This window comes from Pelodiscus sinensis, chromosome 1 (assembly GCF_049634645.1).
Source record: "Pelodiscus sinensis isolate JC-2024 chromosome 1, ASM4963464v1, whole genome shotgun sequence".
NCBI classification, from domain to species: domain Eukaryota; kingdom Metazoa; phylum Chordata; order Testudines; family Trionychidae; genus Pelodiscus; species Pelodiscus sinensis.
In genome coordinates, this window is record NC_134711.1 from 129607293 (window position 1) to 129626365 (window position 19073).

Below are 19073 nucleotides of genomic sequence, written 5' to 3' on the forward strand. Positions count from 1 at the left end.
GGTACCCTATGCTTTGGTGTTCCTTTCCAGGATAAGGCACCTCTCATCTGAATATGCAAAGCTAGCCTCGGCCTATTACCATCTGAGGGTTGTTCAGTGACCACTGTGAAATGAGTTAGTGACCTCTGTCCAATTCCAAATGGCCAACTGTCCTTCACCATAACAAGATGTAATTGTTGGCTCCTAATGGCAATGACAATGGATTCCTGGTCTACAATAAAGGGGAAAGTCAACTTAAAATACGCAACTCCAGCTACATTAATTACATGGCTGGAGTCAAAGTATCTTAAATCATGTTTTCGGGCCATCCACACAGTGGGAGGTTGACGGGAGCATTTGCTGCCATCAACGTCCCCTACTCCTCACCAGGAGCAGGACTACCTGTACCAACAGTGGCACCCTCTCAGTTCAAATAAGCAGGGCTTCACTAGACCCGCTAATTCAAACCCTGGAAGATCGACTGTGGCAGTGTGAATCTTCTACATAGTGTAGTCATGGCTAGTGAGACCAAGGACTCTATAGATGAGCAATGCATATTTGTAGCCAGACAGGACCCCCCCCCCCCCTTGTAACATCCATTTTTGCTTGCCTGGAGCATCCAGGGCACACAGAGCAGAAGGCCCAGGCTGTGTGACCGTGAATGGCTGTAAACAGAGATACGCCAATTGCTGACCAAGAGGCTGCCAAGGAGTGCCCTTGACTCAAACCCATATTGATACGAACACACATCCATCCGCGGGGGGAGGAATCTCTCGCCCAGTAAAAAAAAATGTCTAGTATTCACAATTTAGTTATCTCTCTTGCAAGTGTAAATTAACTTGAAACTTGCTTGTAAGAACTGGCGCCACAAAACGGACCAGTAGAATTCTGCATCTTAGATAAGAAAGAGAATACGGGCCCCCAGTGGTATATAGATGGGTCCAGCAGCGCATTTTCTCTGAGTGTCAATCTACCATCTATCTGCTGGTCGGGTTAGGTGTTTGATCTCCCGAGGTTCCAAGGGGACGCCCAACTCGTATTCGTCTTTCCTAGGAATTGAGAGACCGGCCCTGGCCTGACACGCTGGAGTCGAGAGGCACAGAAAGGGGTAAAAATTGTACCTGGATGTGGTCCTTTGCTTAAGTATATATATACATAGTGTTAGAGCTCTTTAAAGATTAAGCTGTCACTTGGTACCATTATTTCTATTTTCTATCTTTACCTTTTTCCTGTAACCATTTTTAAAATCTATATTTATATTTGCTAGCATTTAAGAAATAGAGCAATAGCCATTGTAACCATATGCTTTTATAAGTCTTTTAATAAACCTGCAACTGTTTAAGCTTTAACCTGACTCCTTCAGTTGCTGTAACAGAACCAAGCACAATTTAAAAGAACTTCAGCCGGTCATAAAGGGACAGACATAGGGAGAGCTTGGGCGTTTGGATCGGTGTCACTCCCAGGTGACAAGATCCGTTGGGGCACCTTTTCAGCCTTTCCTAAGCTGCCCGCTGCGAAGGAACCCCTGTGTTCTAGCAGCTAAAATCTAAGGTGTAATAAGCTCTTCCTATATAACGGGGCATCTGTTGGCCTGCTGGCCACCCTCTGTGATGGGACCCCGACCGTCGGCTGACAATATTACAATTTCCTTTTGAAAAATACTAAATAAATTTAAGAAAAGCCTGAGACATTAGAAAATATATCACAGCTGTGAGCCCAAACAAGCACAGGACTCATTTGGCCTAAAATCTGAAAGGGGGAGCAGTGACACATGGGAGAAGTGTGGACTAGACTTGTTTCTGTTAAAAAAGCTGCCACTAATTATAAGAGGCATTGATGTGATTTCTTTGGCTCTGATATAGGAAAGTTAAATTAGGTTGATTGGCTAATGGAACAGTTGATGCAATTTCAATTAGTTGATAAAGGCATGTCCACCTTTTAAGAGTAGCAACAGTCCTGGGGCTGTTGCAACACTTCAAAGGCAGAAGTGCTGTAGGGAGCACGGGGCCAGCGGGAGACTCAAGCAGTCCCCTGCTGGCACCATGCTCCCCACAATGTTTCAAAGCGGCAGCACCGCATGGAGGCCGGGGTCAGTGTGGAAGTCCAAGGGTCTGGCCCCAGGTTCCATGTGGCACTGCAGCTCTGAAGCAACCCTGCTCTTCCATAGGCGGCGAGTTATATGGGCTCATGGTGCCCATGCTCCAGCAATATTCAGAGCTGGGGGCCCTACTCCACCAGTATTTGGAGCTGGGTCTCTCCCCCGGCCCTGCCTGGAGTGGGCCTCAGCCTCCACGTGCTTCTCCCCCCTCTCCCACGCATCCCTCCCCCCCGCCCCTGCCCAGGAACATCCCTGTCGGAATGAAAGCTGCGCATGCGCGGCATGCTGAAACGCTGCACAACAGCTGAGAGGGGAGACGCCCGGGCATAGTGTGATGTCACGGCCTGGGACTTTAAAACTGCATGGCCCAGAGTTGCACCACGCGACCCAGCTCCAGGCCCAGCAGCAGCTGGGGCCCGATCACAGACTCCAGCGCTGCAAACTGGAAGGAAGAAGGTGGGGTGGGGTGGGGACGGGGAAGGGGTGGGAGAGGAAGGAGCTTGTGCTGAGGGGAGGGGGGCAGGTCAGGAGAAGAAAGGGGAAGGTACCAAGGGACAGGGTGGAGGAGAAACAAATGCCAGGCGGCCAAGTGGAGACTGAGGAAAAGGGAGATGGGGAGGTGGGAACATGGTGATTCTGGGAGAGGAGAGGGTAAGGGCATTGAGGGCTAGAGGGGGAAGAGGGTGGTGCTGGGAGAAGGCTTGAAAGAAGGGGTGGGCATGAGGAAGGCAGGGATGGAGCAAGTCATATGTGAGGGCACAGGGGCATGAGGAGAATGGGGGCAGAGGGTGATGAGGGGTGGGCATCAGGGAAAAAGAGGGCAAAGGGGTCGGGGCAGTGAGGGAAGGGGAGGCACCAGGAGAGTGCAGGGCTAAGGGAAGGTGCAGGTGCCAGGGGATTCTGGGGGTGAAGCAGAAGGGCAGACACCTGCAGGGGAGGGACCAGCACCAGAGAAGAGAGGCAGAGCAGGTGTATAGAGGGAGGTGTTAGGAGAGGGGATGAGGAGGGGTAGCTCACATGATCAGAGCGGGGCTCCTGGAGGAGTGGGCACAGGGGGGAGAGAAGGGCTGGTGGAGGGGGGCAGGTCTCAGGAGGGCTGAGGGCAGTGAGAAGGGCAGGAGTCCGAGTCAGGACAGCAGAGGAGGGTGAGGAGTTGGGGGGCAACAGGCACCAGGGGAGCTGATGGAGCAAGGGGGGGGAGACATGGCAGCAGAGGGAAAAGGTAAAGATTTATAAGATATTTATTAATAACTTGGGTGCCACAGTGGAACATCCAAACAAGCCACATGAACTCAATACTGGTGCACAACACAAAATTCATTCTGCTCATGGGAGGAAACTCTTAGAGGGAACACTTCCCCCAGCCTCTCTGCCCCCAAGTTAGTATCACACACAGTGGGTTAATGCAATTGCAGGATAGTTGCATGAGGGTGGTTTAGTGGGGGCCAAACTAATCCCTATTGGTAGGAGGATGGTGGGAAAAGTCCTTAGAGAGGGGACTTTACTTCTGGTCATGTGTCCATCAGAGAAAACATTAAGAATATTCCCACTTCGTCACAACAGGTACAACAAAACATAATATAATATATTTGATGCACAATGGAATCCACAATGGGTTCGTTCCATGCTTAGGCTACTATGGTGATAGAAATGTAGCCGTGTTAGTCTGGTGTAGCTGAAACAAAATACAGGACTATGTAGCACTTTATGCTAGTTTGGTGTTTGTGTGGATAACCCAGAAAAAAAGGGTGCATTTTTAAATTATTTAATAAAATATATATCGGCTTACAGGGTGGATAGGCGGGTGGAGGGGTGGGGGGGGGGACTAGACCCATTCTGGGCACCACCAAAAATTATACAAACCTGCCGCCCCTGTGCTCTTCCCCCAGCTTGCTGCCTCTTTCTGAAAAAGCCAGCAAGTGGGGGGAAGTGTCGACTATCACTTATCAGATAGTTGACTAGTCGTTCATATCCCTGATACTCATGCTCAGTGTCATGCTCAGTCTAGACACCAAATCACTGTGCCAGAGAATGCTTACCACTGAGGCTGTGTCTAGACTGCAGGCTTCTTTCGGAAGAAGCTTTTCAGGAAGAGATCTTCCAAAAAAACTTTTTCCGAAATAGAGCGTCCACACTGCAAAAGAGCATCAAAAAAGCGATCTGCTTTTTCAAAAGAGAGCAGCCACACTGAATGGACGCTATCTCACATGTAAACTGTGATTACTATGGATGGAGTGGCCACCAGGACACCTGTGCTTTTTCCTCTTTCCTCTTCATATGAACGAACTCCCTCTTCCCCGTCCATACATGCCTTTTTCTGAAAGAGCTCTTTCGGAAAAAGGCTTCTTCCTCATAGAAAGAGGTTTATCAGTGTTGGAAAAACCCCTCTGTTCTTTTGATTTTTTTTTAATTATTCGATTGCAGTGTGGACAGCTGTTTTTCTAAAAAATCTCTTCAGTGTAGACATATCCTGAGACTCAAATACCGTGGAAGATCATAATCCTTTAGCAATTTGCACTGTCCGTTGCAAAAAAGAAATATTTTCCTGGAAATGGGACACCTTTTAAAGATTGCATACCTTGATGTGCTTTAGCTCAAAAGTTATTAGTCTTAAAACAAGAAACACCAGCGCTACGTCTACACTGGCATGATTTTCCGGAAATGCTTTTAACGGAAAACTTTTCTGTTAAAAGCATTTTCGGAAAAGCGCATCTAGATTGGCAGGACGCTTTTCTGCAAAAGCACTTTTTGCGGAAAAGTGTCCGTGGCCAATCTAGATGCACTTTTCTGCAAAAAAGCCCCGATCGCCATTTTCACGATCGGGGCTTTTTTGCGGAAAACAGTACTGTGCTGTCTACACTGGCCCTTTTGCGCAAAAGTCTTTCAGAAAAAGACTTTTGCCCGAACAGGAGCAGCATAGTATTTCTGTAAAAGCACTGACAATCTTACATGAGATCGTCAGCGCTTTTGCGGAAATTCAAGCGGCCAGTGTAGATAGCTGACAAGTTTTTCCGCAAAAGCAGATGATTTTGCAGAAAAACTTGCCAGTCTAGACACAGGCCAGGTGTCCTGCGTTATGCAAGTCAGACTAGATAATCAATATTGTTTTTTCTGGATTCAAAAAGAAAACAATGAAAACAGCAACACTATGAATATCCAGATTATATATATTTGTAGAGTAATTTCTAAGTAACTTTATTTCATCCTTAATTTCTATATAACTTTTCCATAAGAAGCAGTAGCTAGTATTTTAAATTCCCTAGTCTTACTAATGGACTGCCCATAGATTTCTCCATCTCTTTTCCTTGTTTTCAGCTTACAAAAAAATTAATAGCAGAAGTGTCACCAAAATAAATATTTTTTTAGAGTACACTTACCATCCAGAAAAGGGTCCCAGTGGCAAATTCTGAATAATGTTCTATCGTAGACAGTACACTGAAAATTAAACAAATCAGCACCAGTAGAAATCTATAACAAAAACAGAAGTGTTTAAAGACATGTCAAAAGAGATGCAATGCTGGAAAATGCAAATCCAAGAACAGTTTTCCCCTTCTACATTCTCTAATGTTAATTGTCAAAAATTGCTTCTGAATCATGTCATTGAATCAGCCTTTTTTTCTGCTTCAGCTGAATTCAGTATTCTGGAAAGCCAGAAGGCCCACTTCAGACCAAGGGAGTTTCAGATTTTTTAAAAGTGAACTTTCATGACTTGAGGAGTGGCTACAAAAAAAGAAAATTGGACAATAATGACTTCAGTTAAATATCTAAAACTCACACCCTCAACACCTCCTTCTAAAATCGACCTTTCACACAGTTAGCAATGGTTTTCAGTGATATATAGTGTAGTCATTATTACTTTTACTCCTCAATGGGAATCCTTCTCAATTGGCTCATTAATTCTAGTGGGGTTAGACTCACTACCAGAGCAAAGAGTTAAATTAGCATCATTGTAAGTAATGACTTAAAGTAATGAAATTAGCCACTACAAAATACATACAAACCTAGAGAAATGATGTGGCATTTCTATAGCCATTGTTCAAGCCAAAGAAGTAGCAAGTGTCTCTAGAAACGATATGCATCATTCCAAAAACTTGTTAGAGAACCATAACAAATAAAATGGGGAACACACTGGGTAACAATGAGAAAGAACACTGTGCTGTTAAATTCTTAGGAATTCTTGAAATCCCCATTACTTCAATAAATGCAATTTATTGAAATCCTCATTACTTCAACATCTCTGCACAAATGGGAACATGCACAACAACTGGAAGAAGTTTAACTTTAAATGTTTCATAAAGAAGTCTTATGCCACCACAGGATGAATTCTTATTACAGTTCTCATTACCCCTCTGTATATCCCAGGAAATGCAGAACTAAACTGTACATCTGATCCTACATACATCAGAAAAACCAAGAGTTTCTGCTCCTTGCATTTGGCTCAGGTCAGAAATATAAATCCACATCTCCTTATTCCTTCAGGTGTCAAATCCTTTCATCCTATGAGAAGAGTCCTGATCCAAACTCATACCAAACCTCCAAAATGATTCACAAACCCTCAACCCAACATATGACTAACTAGCAGCCAAACTCTCCCCCCACCCTCTCATTCTCTGTGGGTCATGGAACAAATTCAGAGTTTACAAGCTTCCTTCGGAACCTGCAGTGCTAGCCCAAAAACTCCAGAGTGAAGCTGTTGGATTTGCAAACTGTTGGATTGCACCACTGAAAAAAAATCATATACAAAAATCTGCAAATGGAGATACAAAGGTTCTAACATTAACTCACCTGAATTGCATATGTTATATTTCTGATTTTCTTGTCAAAATGAGTGCCTTTTGAATTGTTGTTTACATCATTAGACACAGCAAAGAACATAAGAGGAGTATAGCAAAATTAATATTGCTCCAGGAATTTTTATTTTTGCATTTCCTACATTTTCATTATCTTGCCTGCAGTCTTAATTGTTTTTTATACTGAGACTTTTTTGCATGGAATTGCTCACAAGTGTATAATCAAATTTCTTGCATTGTAACAGGCTAAATGTGCTTTGCCTTATGAAAGAAAAAATGCTCTTTTCTTTTAATGGTTTCTAGAAGGCCTCTAGTAACCCCCAAAGCACTTACAACTGGGCTTCTTTTCTCCTCTACCATAGCCAAGCCCATGTTATAACTCCTGTTGCTCAGCAGGTGGTGCTGCTAACAGTTGTGCCCAGTATCTTCTAGTTTTGGAGATGATTATAGGAAGAATACAATAGTAACCAGTACAGTATATCTGTAAAATGAAAATTAGCATTTAACTGAGATATAGAGGTAGGGTTGCCAAGTGTCTGGTTTTGAACCAGACAGTCCAATATTTGTGCTTTCTGTCTGGGAAACAATTTGAGAAAATACTTGGACTATTTTCTAATTAAGTAAGTTTTATCATTATCATGAGTATCAGTACATAGTTGCGTACTGCCTGGCTGGTAGACACGCTCACGCTGCTTGAGTGTGTCTACCAGCCAGGCAGTACGCAACTACACAGCAGAGAGGAGGAGGGCAGAGCAGGGCACGGGCGGGATGGAATCCCCCGGCCCGGAATCGCTCACGCACCCTGCCGGGACTGTGTGTGGGACAGGCAGCACCCTGTGATCTGCATGCGCCTGGGCTAGCCCTGGTCCCCGCCAGCCGGTTTCCCCACCGTTCCCTCCCCAGCCAGCCCCACTCCCCATCAGCCAGTTCCCCCCCTCCCGGCCAGCCCCACTCCCCGCAACCCCCTCCCGAGCAGTCCTGCTTCCTGCTGGCCAGTTCCATTCCCCCCCTCCCCCCACGATATCCCCCGGCCAGCCCCGCTCCCTGCAACCCTCTCCCAGGCAGCCCTGCTTCCCACCAGCCGGTTGCTCCTTCCCCCCCCAACCCCCGACCTGCTCCCGGCCAGCTCCACTCCTCACTGGCCAGTGTTCTCTCCCCTCGCCCCTCCCAATCTGAGATCAAGTGTGTCCGGTATTTTTTTGAAACCATCTGGTAACCCTAGATATAGGTGCTTGCAGCTTTATAAAACCCAATCAGCCTCAATATTTCTGCTTCCTGTATGGTCTAATTACGGATGTGGAAATATATGTTAAGCATATTAAGTCTTGGTCATATGTAGCAGTGATCCCACGAAAGCTCATGATACGATCTACATGTTTTGTTAGTCTCTAAGGTGCTGCAGGACTAGTTGTTGTTTTTTAACTTTTTCCAGTTACAGACTAACTCGGCTACCCCTCTGAAGCTTCAAAACCAGTTGTAAATGTCCTTTTTAACAACACTGTGGGACTTTAAACCAGGAGGGGGGAACCTTTTTGGGGTCGGGGCCACTGGCCCACAGAAAAAAAAATAGTCAGGGGGACGCACATGAGAAGCAAAAACAAAAACCCATCAACCAACAAACCTCCCTACATTCCCCTTATACACCAGAGCCCGGGGTGGGACTGCAGGCTCGCAGGTTGTGTGTGCTCCAGCCCCAAGGGGGAGCAGAGAGGGTGAGGAGGGCTGGAGCACCAGTGAAGGCTCCCCAAAGCTGCAGGAGGTAGGTCCAGGCAAGCCAGGGAGCCTTAGGTTCCCCACCCATGCTTTAAAGAAAATCAGATAAACTGAGAAGGACGTTAGGATTGCCTATTCTCCAATACTGATTCTGAATTTCAAAGGGGAGGGAACAGAGCTTTGGTTTGTGTTGCAGCAGGCAGATTAATACTCTAGTATATTTGGTTCTCTCATCCTCAGCATTTGAATTCAACTGCCATTGGGTCAAGTTCTCATGTGAATTCTCTGTTCTGACACTTCTTACTTTGATCAAGGGAGAGAAATAAGGAAATACTATTTTGTAAGTTCCTTAGAAATTTTAAACTCCTTAAGTATCTGTTGTCACAGAGGGCTTTTTAGCTAAGTTCAATGGCAGAAACTTTCAGGTTGATCCACTGTTCTCCTAATAAGATCACCAACTGTCGCAACAATATAAATCAGTTATTAAAATGTTTTTCAGTGGACACAAGATTAATTTCCCACTCCCCCACAGGCCTCCCCAAAATATGAACATAGCTCCTAAGAGATGGAATGATTCACCCAACAATCCAGTGCAACAAGCATTTAGGCCCAAATTAGTCCCTCACTTAACTTGGTAGAGTCCTATTGTCCTAAATGTACATCCGTGTAGAATTTGGCTCTTAAATTCAATGTTTTCCAAAAAATTATGTTTCAAAAGTTTAAGGAGGCTCACTTAAATATGCTAGCTAAAATTTACTGTAATTAGCACATGGGCCACCCAATATTTATGCCTCCTAACAGTTCTGTCACACAGTACCAGATTCTTATTATGGATTTAGGATATCATGTAGCATTTTCACGGTTCTTTTAGAACATCCAATACTGTATGGATCATAATGTCCCCTTTCCACTCTGGAGCCCCACAGAACCTTCCAAAAACCAACAAAATCGAAAGTTCTAAATGAGGAGCTACATGAACACTCTCTGTTCTGCATCAGAAGTTTTTTGGAACAATGCAGTAGTTGCTGTAATGGATCAGAGCACAGCTTCATCTAATTCAGATGCTTACAGGAAGACTCAAAAAACCCCATAATGGAATAAATCAGAATCTAGAATTCAACTGTAAAATTGATTTTCTTGAACTTAAAACTGAAGAAAGCATAAAATCAATGTGGAATTTCAGATTAAAATTTGAAAGTGGGATAACTGTACTTGTAACCTGTCATGGAGGAAAAATAATCATGTGGCATAGTAAATAAGTTCACCTGAATAAGTAGTTAACTCAGGGAAAATTGAATTAATTGACTGGCATTTCCAAGTATCATGATAAGACTTATATTTCTACTTATACGTACTGGTCCAATAAAGACTTATTCATATGCTCAGCTATACATCTGTAAGTAATCCATTTAAAGTCAATGAGACTACTCAGATGCATATAGTTAAGTATGCACGCAAGTCTGTGCAGTATCAAGGTTTCAGTGACCATTTTTCACTTTCTCCAACACATATTGATTAGTTTACTTTAGAAAATCTTAATGTTTCCCCAAAATATAAATCTTTTTCCTAGGAGTAGCTGTACTTCAAAAGCACAAATTGTTTTGCTATATTCATCTCATATTCTACAACACATCAGCATCCAAACTTGATTTAAATAATGCATTAGCTTTGTTGGTAAGACTCAAAATAGATTTTAAGTGCTCTACAGGTGTTTAGAAAACCAGTTAGTGTTGCTTTTATTATCATGCTATAGTCCTGGGAATTCTAAGGGATAAACTTCCCAACATTGTCTTTAGGCTCCACAAAGCCCTCAACCACAGGTCTTCATTTTGGGGATCAAGTATGTAAAGGACAATCTCGGATTTAAAAAAAGACAAAGAAATGTTTAGCCCTCTTCCTCTTGCACAAGAAATAGATCTCTCTCATATAATACCACCACAATTTGGTACACACCACAAGACAATGCTGTCACCATCCTCAGATTCCTCATCAAAAGTGTACTGGGAATATAGTTCAAGCCATGCAGTTACCAATTCTCCAATTATTTTATGTGCCTATTAAAGAGTCTACAAAGAGTGATCCCTACTGGATTCTGAACAGGAATATTCTTGGATGCATACATAATTCCTTGATGCCCACTGAAAAATAGACAACCCACAATAATAAATGAATCCTAACAAAAAAAAAAATCTATCCATCCACTTGGTTGGATCATTAATATCCTATAATCAACTGCATCAGAAGCAGATGATTAAAGGCAAACTGTCCTTACTTGATAGCACTAATTCAGACAACACCTAGCTTAATGTTTTATGTGGGCCTGAAGATGGATTTGAAGATATAAAGACTTCTGTTTAGATTATATTGGAGAAACTCAGCCACCATCATCCACAAGTCAAGACTTGAGAGGGTGATATATTAGACTGAGCACTCATAGTGAGTGAGTTTGAGCTGTAGTCAGACCCTTGAGTCTGCAATAAGGACTACTTACAATATATAGATGTTCTGCACATAACTTGGACCGACAGGCCTGGGCCTAAGCCAATCCTAACACACCTTGAATAAACACTATCAATCAAAAAAAAAAAAGAGAGAATTTAAGCATGCTGGCCTCTCTCAGTCAGATAATGCCAATGAATGTGATCTCAATAGAGCAGCTGGAGATTCCATCCCCTGATTCAGAGCTAGAAAGACTAATTTTTTAGTAGATTTTGGATAAATGCCCCCTGCCCCGAGATGGGGCAGGGCCAGGTTTTGTCTGCTTCCTGTGTCCCCTAACCAGAATGAAGAATGTAGCAAACTGTGCACTTTCCCCTAGCTCCCTGTCAAAGGGGAACTGTCAGAAATGTTCCAATATGAATCAGGGGGAAAATGCTTCAAACTCCCTCCCCAAAGGTAACCTGGGGGGTGGGAAGCTTGGGGCTGGGGCACTCCCAGCCGATCCCTTTCGCCTGCCTGGTGATTGTCTGGTTTTATGAGAAGCAATCCCATTCCAGGAACATCCCATTTTCTTTGCACAATGAACCCTTAACCTTGCTTTAAGTTATAAGAGGAAGCTGTATATTGAATTTGGTTGTCCTAGCTCTTATTGTTTAGGAGTTCTTGAACAAAGAGACACACAGACTCTCTCAAATATATAGTAAGTTCATTCCTTGAGTTCATCTAGTCCCAAAACCTAAACAAAACAGGAAAAGCTCTCTGAGCTAACACCTTCTTTCTGACCATGCGGGTGAAGAATTAGAAAACAAGTTCTGAAGAGCTCCCTCAGTGCCCATCAAAAGGTAGATTCACCACACACCCATTACATTTGGGACCCTTCCTATTCTTGCCTTATTCTGTGATGCAGAACAGAGCTTGTTACTTCTGGCCAGCATGTTTCAGTAAAATGGCAATGTCTATTAAGAGGAACACAGAAATGTTTCTCAAGGCTGGAAGTATTACCACAGGATCAGCTATTTCACTTTCAAAATTCAGCTTTTCATTTATTGTTCAATAACTTTTTCTCCATGCCATTGATCCATGGCCATTAAAATGAATTACCCCAGTTCTTTCATATGGATTACAGGAGATACCATTCCCTAACTAGTGATTGAGCAGCATCCCATGGAGAGTGAATATTTCTACTCCATTTTGATCTGGAGACAGGGAGACACATAACTGGTTATATAAACGGCTCCACTCGGCATCTGGTGCTGTGGTGTCTCACTTAAAGGGATAATCCGATGAATATGGATAAATGCCAGACATTTTGTTGAAAAAAATATGCTTTATTTGTGCATTTCAGGTGGTCTCTTCAGGTTTATTTTGGGGGTATACGTAACCTTGATTCACATTAAAGATGACATCAGAAATATAGATGCAATGAATGAAAACATTGGTGAAATAATGAAATACCAGTGCATTATAATCACGCTTGTCTTTACTGTAGAGCAACAGAACATTAATTGCAAGCTTATCAGCTTAAGATTTGATTACTTGACCTCCATTCATACAGCTACAGTACAGAGTTGGAACAATACCATACACACTAAAAATATGGTGGTGAAAGTCATTGTTTTCTTTCTATATAGGGCCCTATAATTTTTTTCCTTCCCTCTTACCTTATCTGCTCTTTGATATCACTGATTGTAATTGGTTATTGACAAAGAGTATACTTCATTCATGCAAATAGCATGGAAAAAGCACTTGTTTCAGATAATCAGGAGTCTGTACAATTAAAACGGCATTGAATTAGCAGCCAGGGAAACAGAAGAAAGAGACTATCACTGTATTTTATTAAAAGAATGTATGTTTACTTTACAGTAGGCAAACATGAACAAACAGGGTGCTAGGGAACACTAGCAAATACAGAATCAAAGGTAGTCACAGATCAGCTACAATATTGCAAAGAACTCTGGTATAGCAGCTTGCTCTTCAGGGCTATTAAGTTTTGCACTGCCTGCATGCATCGCTTTTGGAGGAACAAGGTGCAGAGGTAATCAGCGTCTCCTAACACTACATACAGAGTAACCACTTATTAAAAGCAGCAGCCCTGCTAAAGGCCGTGCTATCTTTGACTCCTCCTGATCTTCAGCTGCATCCATGAGATCTGTGTTGTTCCAGGCAATGTTCACCTTTGTTACCATCATCCAACTGCTCACCATAACCCTCACCTTGAGCATCACAAACCACCCATTTCTGGACAGGCAGAAAATTAGTTGCTTCAATTGTCAGGGATACTGTAAACCAACTTATGTTTAGGTTTTGTGTAGGACCTCTGATTTTTCTCCAACACTATGCTATTGTTTCCTGTCAAATCTCTGACCACAATTCAGCCAATAGGTAACATCTTTTACTGCTAGCTTCTTATTTGAATCTGTCAGGGCCAGCTGTTTTGTTTTTCCAATGAGGACATTAGCTTACAATTTAGCCCTGCACAAACATTTAAGGGCTGCTAGAATGCCCTGATCCATAGGTGGTAATCTGGAAGTTGTTTTTGCCTGCTCACAAACAGATACCACTATCAGCTGAAGTGAGCCAATCAGAACTGGGATGTGCATCTGCATGGTCTATAAGGAGACCATATAACAAGGTTTAAGGGATGCAAATACATTTGGACAGCTGGATTCAGCTTAGAAGCACTGTTTACAAATTGTGGCGTTCATCCAAGCATTACTTTGTACAGTATAGGACACAAAGAAGAGTCTGTATGTTAACATGTTTGAAGGCTCGGGGGTTCAGATCTCAAGTAGCTTTAAATGGGTATTCCTGTAAGACAAGATGGGTGAGGTAATATTTTTAATTGAGCCAATTTCTGCTATGTTCCTGAGCCATTTTGCACACAGCACGGTAAGTCAGGTGTTTTTTTGTTTGTTTGTTTGTTTTTTAAAGCCAGGCTTTTCTTAGACCTGTGTGTAAGTATCTTTTCAGGAAGCAGTTTTCAGAATGAGACTATTTTGTTCTGTAGTGTTGACCAGCTGCCAGGTCATCTAGTGCATAAGTTTACACATCTTTTCTTTCCTAAAGGAGGTATCATTCATAGTGCAGGAAGACAACATTTTAATCAGCACAGACAACTGATGTACACTATGCCACTTCTTGAAACAACTTAGCCATCCTTTACTGACACCAAAACCATCTTATACAGCAATTATTTTTTGGCAGAAACGAAAAGCTTTTTGCATTAAGATATGCAACTCCTATTTCTGGACCTAACTTGGTCCAAAAAAAGAAATTACCTCATCCACCTTGTCTCAGAAAACTGTCAAATTTATTTCAAAGTTCTTAATAGGCAACATTAGGGAAGCCATACCATAAGTAGTGCGGTATGATCCATAACCTCATAGAAGCAGAAGCTAAAAAATTAAGTCAGCATGGTGTTTGACATTTTAAATCAGAAGGAAAATGTTTCAAGGAGAAAGAAGTGAGGTAACACAGGGTATGTCTACATTGCATTCCTCCTTCGAGAGCGGGATGCAAATGCAGACAAGCGAAATTGCAAATGAAACGCAGATTTGAATTTCCCACACTTCATTAGCATAATCGCGGCAGGCTGCTTTTCTGAAATAGCGTATTTCGAGAAAACAAATGCGGTCCACATGGGGTTATTTTGAAAAGAAACCCTACCTTCAAAATTGCTCCTTAAAAAATGAGGTTTAAGAGTTATTTTGAAGGTAGGGTTTCTTTTCGAGATAACCCTGCATGGACCACATTTGTTTTCTGGAAATACGCTATATCGGAAAAGCAGTTTTAAATAATATTTTTTGTTTTTCCATCAGAAAAAAATCATGACTATTATGATTACAGTTCATAAAATATTTGCTAACAAAATTAAAATCAAGTTGCCTATTAAACTGCCATTTTAGTTCAAAGAAAGTTTTTAGTGTTACAAATTAAAGAATAATTCAAATTAGTTACAGAAAGAGAAATGGAAGCTTTACGAGTTTGTGATTCAAATTTACTAAGTATGGTGATTATTCAATATAATGAATGTTTGAAGTTGAAATCTTGCAAATTTAAAACTGTTACTTTACTTCCCTTTTGCACACACATTAATAAAACATTCTATGACATATTTAATCTCTTGAATTTTCCTATAAGTGTAATCTATGCAGAATGACTTTGCCCCGTCTACTACAGACCTCACCTGCTATATTTCACTAGGAGATAAGGATTAAGTAAAATAAAAGCCTTTGGGATTTTGCAAATTATTATTCAATCTGATTAACATTCCAAGATAAATCTAGTTGCACTCTTGACATGAAATACAAGGAATTAGCCCTTATTTAAAATAATGAAAACAGAATCAATGGCTACTAATTTATTGACAAGCACATTTTATATAAATTTCTACCTTAATGCTGAGGCTCCAATAACTGCTATAGTCAACAAAAAAGCAATAGTGAGCCTCCAGCCAGAGGGTGCATATTGCATGTCACTCTTCTGGCAATTTCAAAAAGACTCTATTGAGGGGACAGTAAAAATTGTTCTTGAGAAGGGATTTCAGTGAAGAGGGGAAAAAAATATAGGTATAAAGAATAAAGAAGCATCCCTGTCCTACAAATTGTTACCTCTCACCACCAATGATCTTTCTAGGGACGTCAACATGTAGACAACTACACAATTAACCAATAAACCCAGGCATATCAGTTAATCCCATTGACTAAATGAATCCCCTCCTCCCTTGCTGCCTCTTAAGCCCGTTTCCCATGAGCGCCAGATCCCATGAAGCCGCCTGCCCCCACTCCTCAAACTGCTGCCTCTGATAGAGAGGCAGCAGTGCCAAGGGTGAGGGAAGGCAAGTGGGAGCTGGTACACATGGGGAGCCAGCTTTCAGAGACAGCAGCACAGAGGGGCAGGCTTTTAGGCCAGCTCCCCATGCTTACTGGTTCTGTGGTGCTCCCTGCATCCCCCACTTTGTTGCCTCCTACAGAGGTTGGGGGGGAGGAGGCAGGGGCCAGTGCGTGGGAGGAGCTGTCTTAAAAGCACTGGCTCCCCTGCTTCCACTGCCCTGCCGGGGAATGGGAGGGGAGGTGGGAGAGGAAGCTACTGATAAGCAGCCTTTTTCTGTGAGGAAGCCCCCCATGGACAAGGACTGCTTCTGCCCCATGCTGCAGCCTTTCTATCAGAGGTAGCAAGAGGGAACGGATCTGCACGGGGAGCTGATTTTTAAACCTGGTCCCCTTGTGGAGAATTTTGCTCTGGTTGTGTTTTACAGTGCATGCAAACCTCAGGAGCAGTGTGTGTCAGTATCTTACTGGCTAGATTAGCAGATGTTGCAGACAATCCAGAGGGTCACCAGGTTTGTTTTCAAAACACATCTCAAGTAGGTTAAAATGTTCAATGGAATAATTTTTTCAATAAAGAATTCATTTAAATGATTGAGAGACCTTTCACCATTAACCATATTTGCCGTGGGGCGTGTGGGGCACGAGGGCTTGTTTGCACCCAAAGATGGGTCAAATGCCCCCTTAGACTTTAATTGTTGAAGCCAAATGTCCTCACTTCCCCCACCTCACCCCTCAGACATGAGTTGCCTCTGCCATAAACCTCATCGCATGAGCCCACTGAGTGACAGCAACTGGCCATGTGGTAGTGCTGTCCATGGGAACCCCATGCTATAGAGCATAGACTTTTTATTATTTGTCTTGGGGACTCTTTGCAGCCTTTTTGTGAATTTAGAAGAGACAGCAGGCACTATGAAGAGCTGACTGAAGGGGAATACAGGATTAAAAGCACCTCCAGTCCAACTTTTTCCTTCCTAAGAACATTTAATGCAATAGATTATGTACAAAAATTATTGTATCTTGCATATTAAAAGCACTGGTTATAAAGAAAAGCTTTAACTGCTTATATTTTAGCAGCTTTGCTTATATTAAAGGAAGTTCTTCATGTCTTGGATCCAAAAGATCCTTTGACATAATAAAATCCCTTTGCATGTAGTAATGCCATAGATTTCAGTGTTCCCATATGACAAATCCATTTATTCAGACATTCATTGGTGAATGTTAGGACTAGTTTTGCTCATGTTCTCTCACAATTTAGACAAAACAGATGGTCTTAAAATTGTCACTTCACATTTCATGTTCTCCTTCTGCAGATTCAGTTTTTCAGCCAGCCAGCTCTCCAAAAAAGAAAATGCTAAAAAAATGAATGTATTTCTGAACTCAAAACTGACTGTTCTATAGATCTTACGTCAAGTGTCAGAATCCAGATTCTTTGTTCAGGTTTTCAACTTTTACTTTGCAATTCTCAGTCAGCTTTGATAAGCTCCTTCAATACCACATCCAATGGGATAAATGGTACCTTTTCAGATGCTGGAGGAAGCTCCTCCATTCCAACTCTTACTCCACTTTGAGCACTAAAGTTTAATGTCCTGGATTTTCTTCTTTTACTAAAAGTCATAAAACGGCCTTTTATTCTGAATTCTGTCATTAATAAGAGCATATTCAGTCACTGAACTCTTAAAACTAGACATATATGTTACATACTATACATAGTACTATACTCTACAAGCAAATTATAATTGTTATAATTTGCAGTATTATGCATGGTCACACACATATCAGATGGAATACTGTAGTTCGTTTTAAATATTTAACCTATTTATGCCTGTACAATGCTTTGTTTCTCGCTTTTGTAACAACACTTGTTTGAAAACTGTGTTCACATCGCTATGCAAGCCAATTTATCCCTTTACTTGTTGTATGAAAAAAAAAAGCAAAATGCTAAAAAAAATTCCAGACATTTAATACAAAGGAGGATTTTTGTCTGCTGTCTTTAAATTATGATGTAAAGGAATAACACTATTGCAAAGACAAACTTTATTCTGTCATTTAACATAAAAATAATTTTTTAAAACATGATTTATTCTACACTCTAAAACTAGTGTTCTCAAAAAAATACCCTTGCGAGTGGATCTCAAGCAATTTTGGCTAAGCATTAGTCTCTTTTCCATTAGAAAATAATGAAATTACAGCGTAATACAGTAACATGATCAGGAACCTTATTGTGGCAGCATGAGGATCTTGCGCAAAAAGGGTTTTTTGCGCAAAACTGAAGTGGCTACACTGCTTTTTTTTTGCACAAAAACCCCTTGCACAAAAAGTATCGGCAGAAAATATGCTAATGATATCACAACTCATGCTAATGAGTCCCTCGTTAGCACATTTTCTGCCATTAAAACTCGCAATATAGACATAGTGTTATGGTTTTTACATAAAGTTGCTCCAGTACATTCCAACAACTTACTGGGCATTTTTACATGTGTGTGTGGGGGGGGGGGGGGGGGGGGGAGGGTACTATTTGTTAACCTAAGTATCTGATCAGATTCTAACTTTGATAATAACTTCCTCTAAATTAAAAGCCCTCCCTGTTATTTCAAAACAGGATATCCTTCAATCTCTACCCTACATTACAGTACTGTTAAGTGTGTCAGCTTTCAGGTAACTACAGCTAAGCCGTGTTCTGTTTAGCTTGTACTCCCATGACTGGTAGAAGATCCCTGTTCCAATTCCTCCACCTCATCCAGTATTCTGGGTGAGTTCCCAAACTACATTTCTTTACATTCCATTTTTTGCTCGAGTGTTGAGTTAGGCAGATGCGGAAGCCATGGTCTCTCCTAGAGACATCCTGTGGCTGTGGATTGCAAAGATAGGCTCCTTCATGTAGCCTAGATAAAGGCATCAAACTCTGTCACAGCAGCAAGATTTACAGCACACCTCTCTTACTGGCATCTTCGGAGGCTTCCTGCTGGCTTTTGTGGATATCATTCTTAGGCACTTACTTCCCACCATGTATTGCATATAGGTAGCCTAGGTGTCTAACACAGGGTTTGTGAATACCTGTTATCTTCAAGGCACCTAACAGTTAGACTTATCTATACTTACAGTGCTGCAGCAGCATAGCAGCATCAGTTGACCTGCATTGCTGTAGCTTTCAATGAAGACACTACCTTCAGAGAAGGTACTCAGCCTCCACAAGAGGAAGTTGCTATGCCAATAGCTAAACCCCTG

At 42.0% G+C, this 19073-nt stretch overlaps 1 protein-coding gene across 1 annotated transcript in view; it reads right to left on the minus strand.

The window, feature by feature from the left end:
* LOC102453877 (potassium voltage-gated channel subfamily KQT member 1-like) overlaps positions 1-19073 on the minus strand; it is a 723768-nt gene that overhangs the window by 688039 nt on the left and 16656 nt on the right. Inside the window, exon 2 of the mRNA XM_075901205.1 lies at positions 5455-5545. Within this exon, the coding sequence (XP_075757320.1) occupies positions 5455-5545 (91 nt within the window). The remainder of the gene's footprint in view (positions 1-5454; positions 5546-19073) is intronic.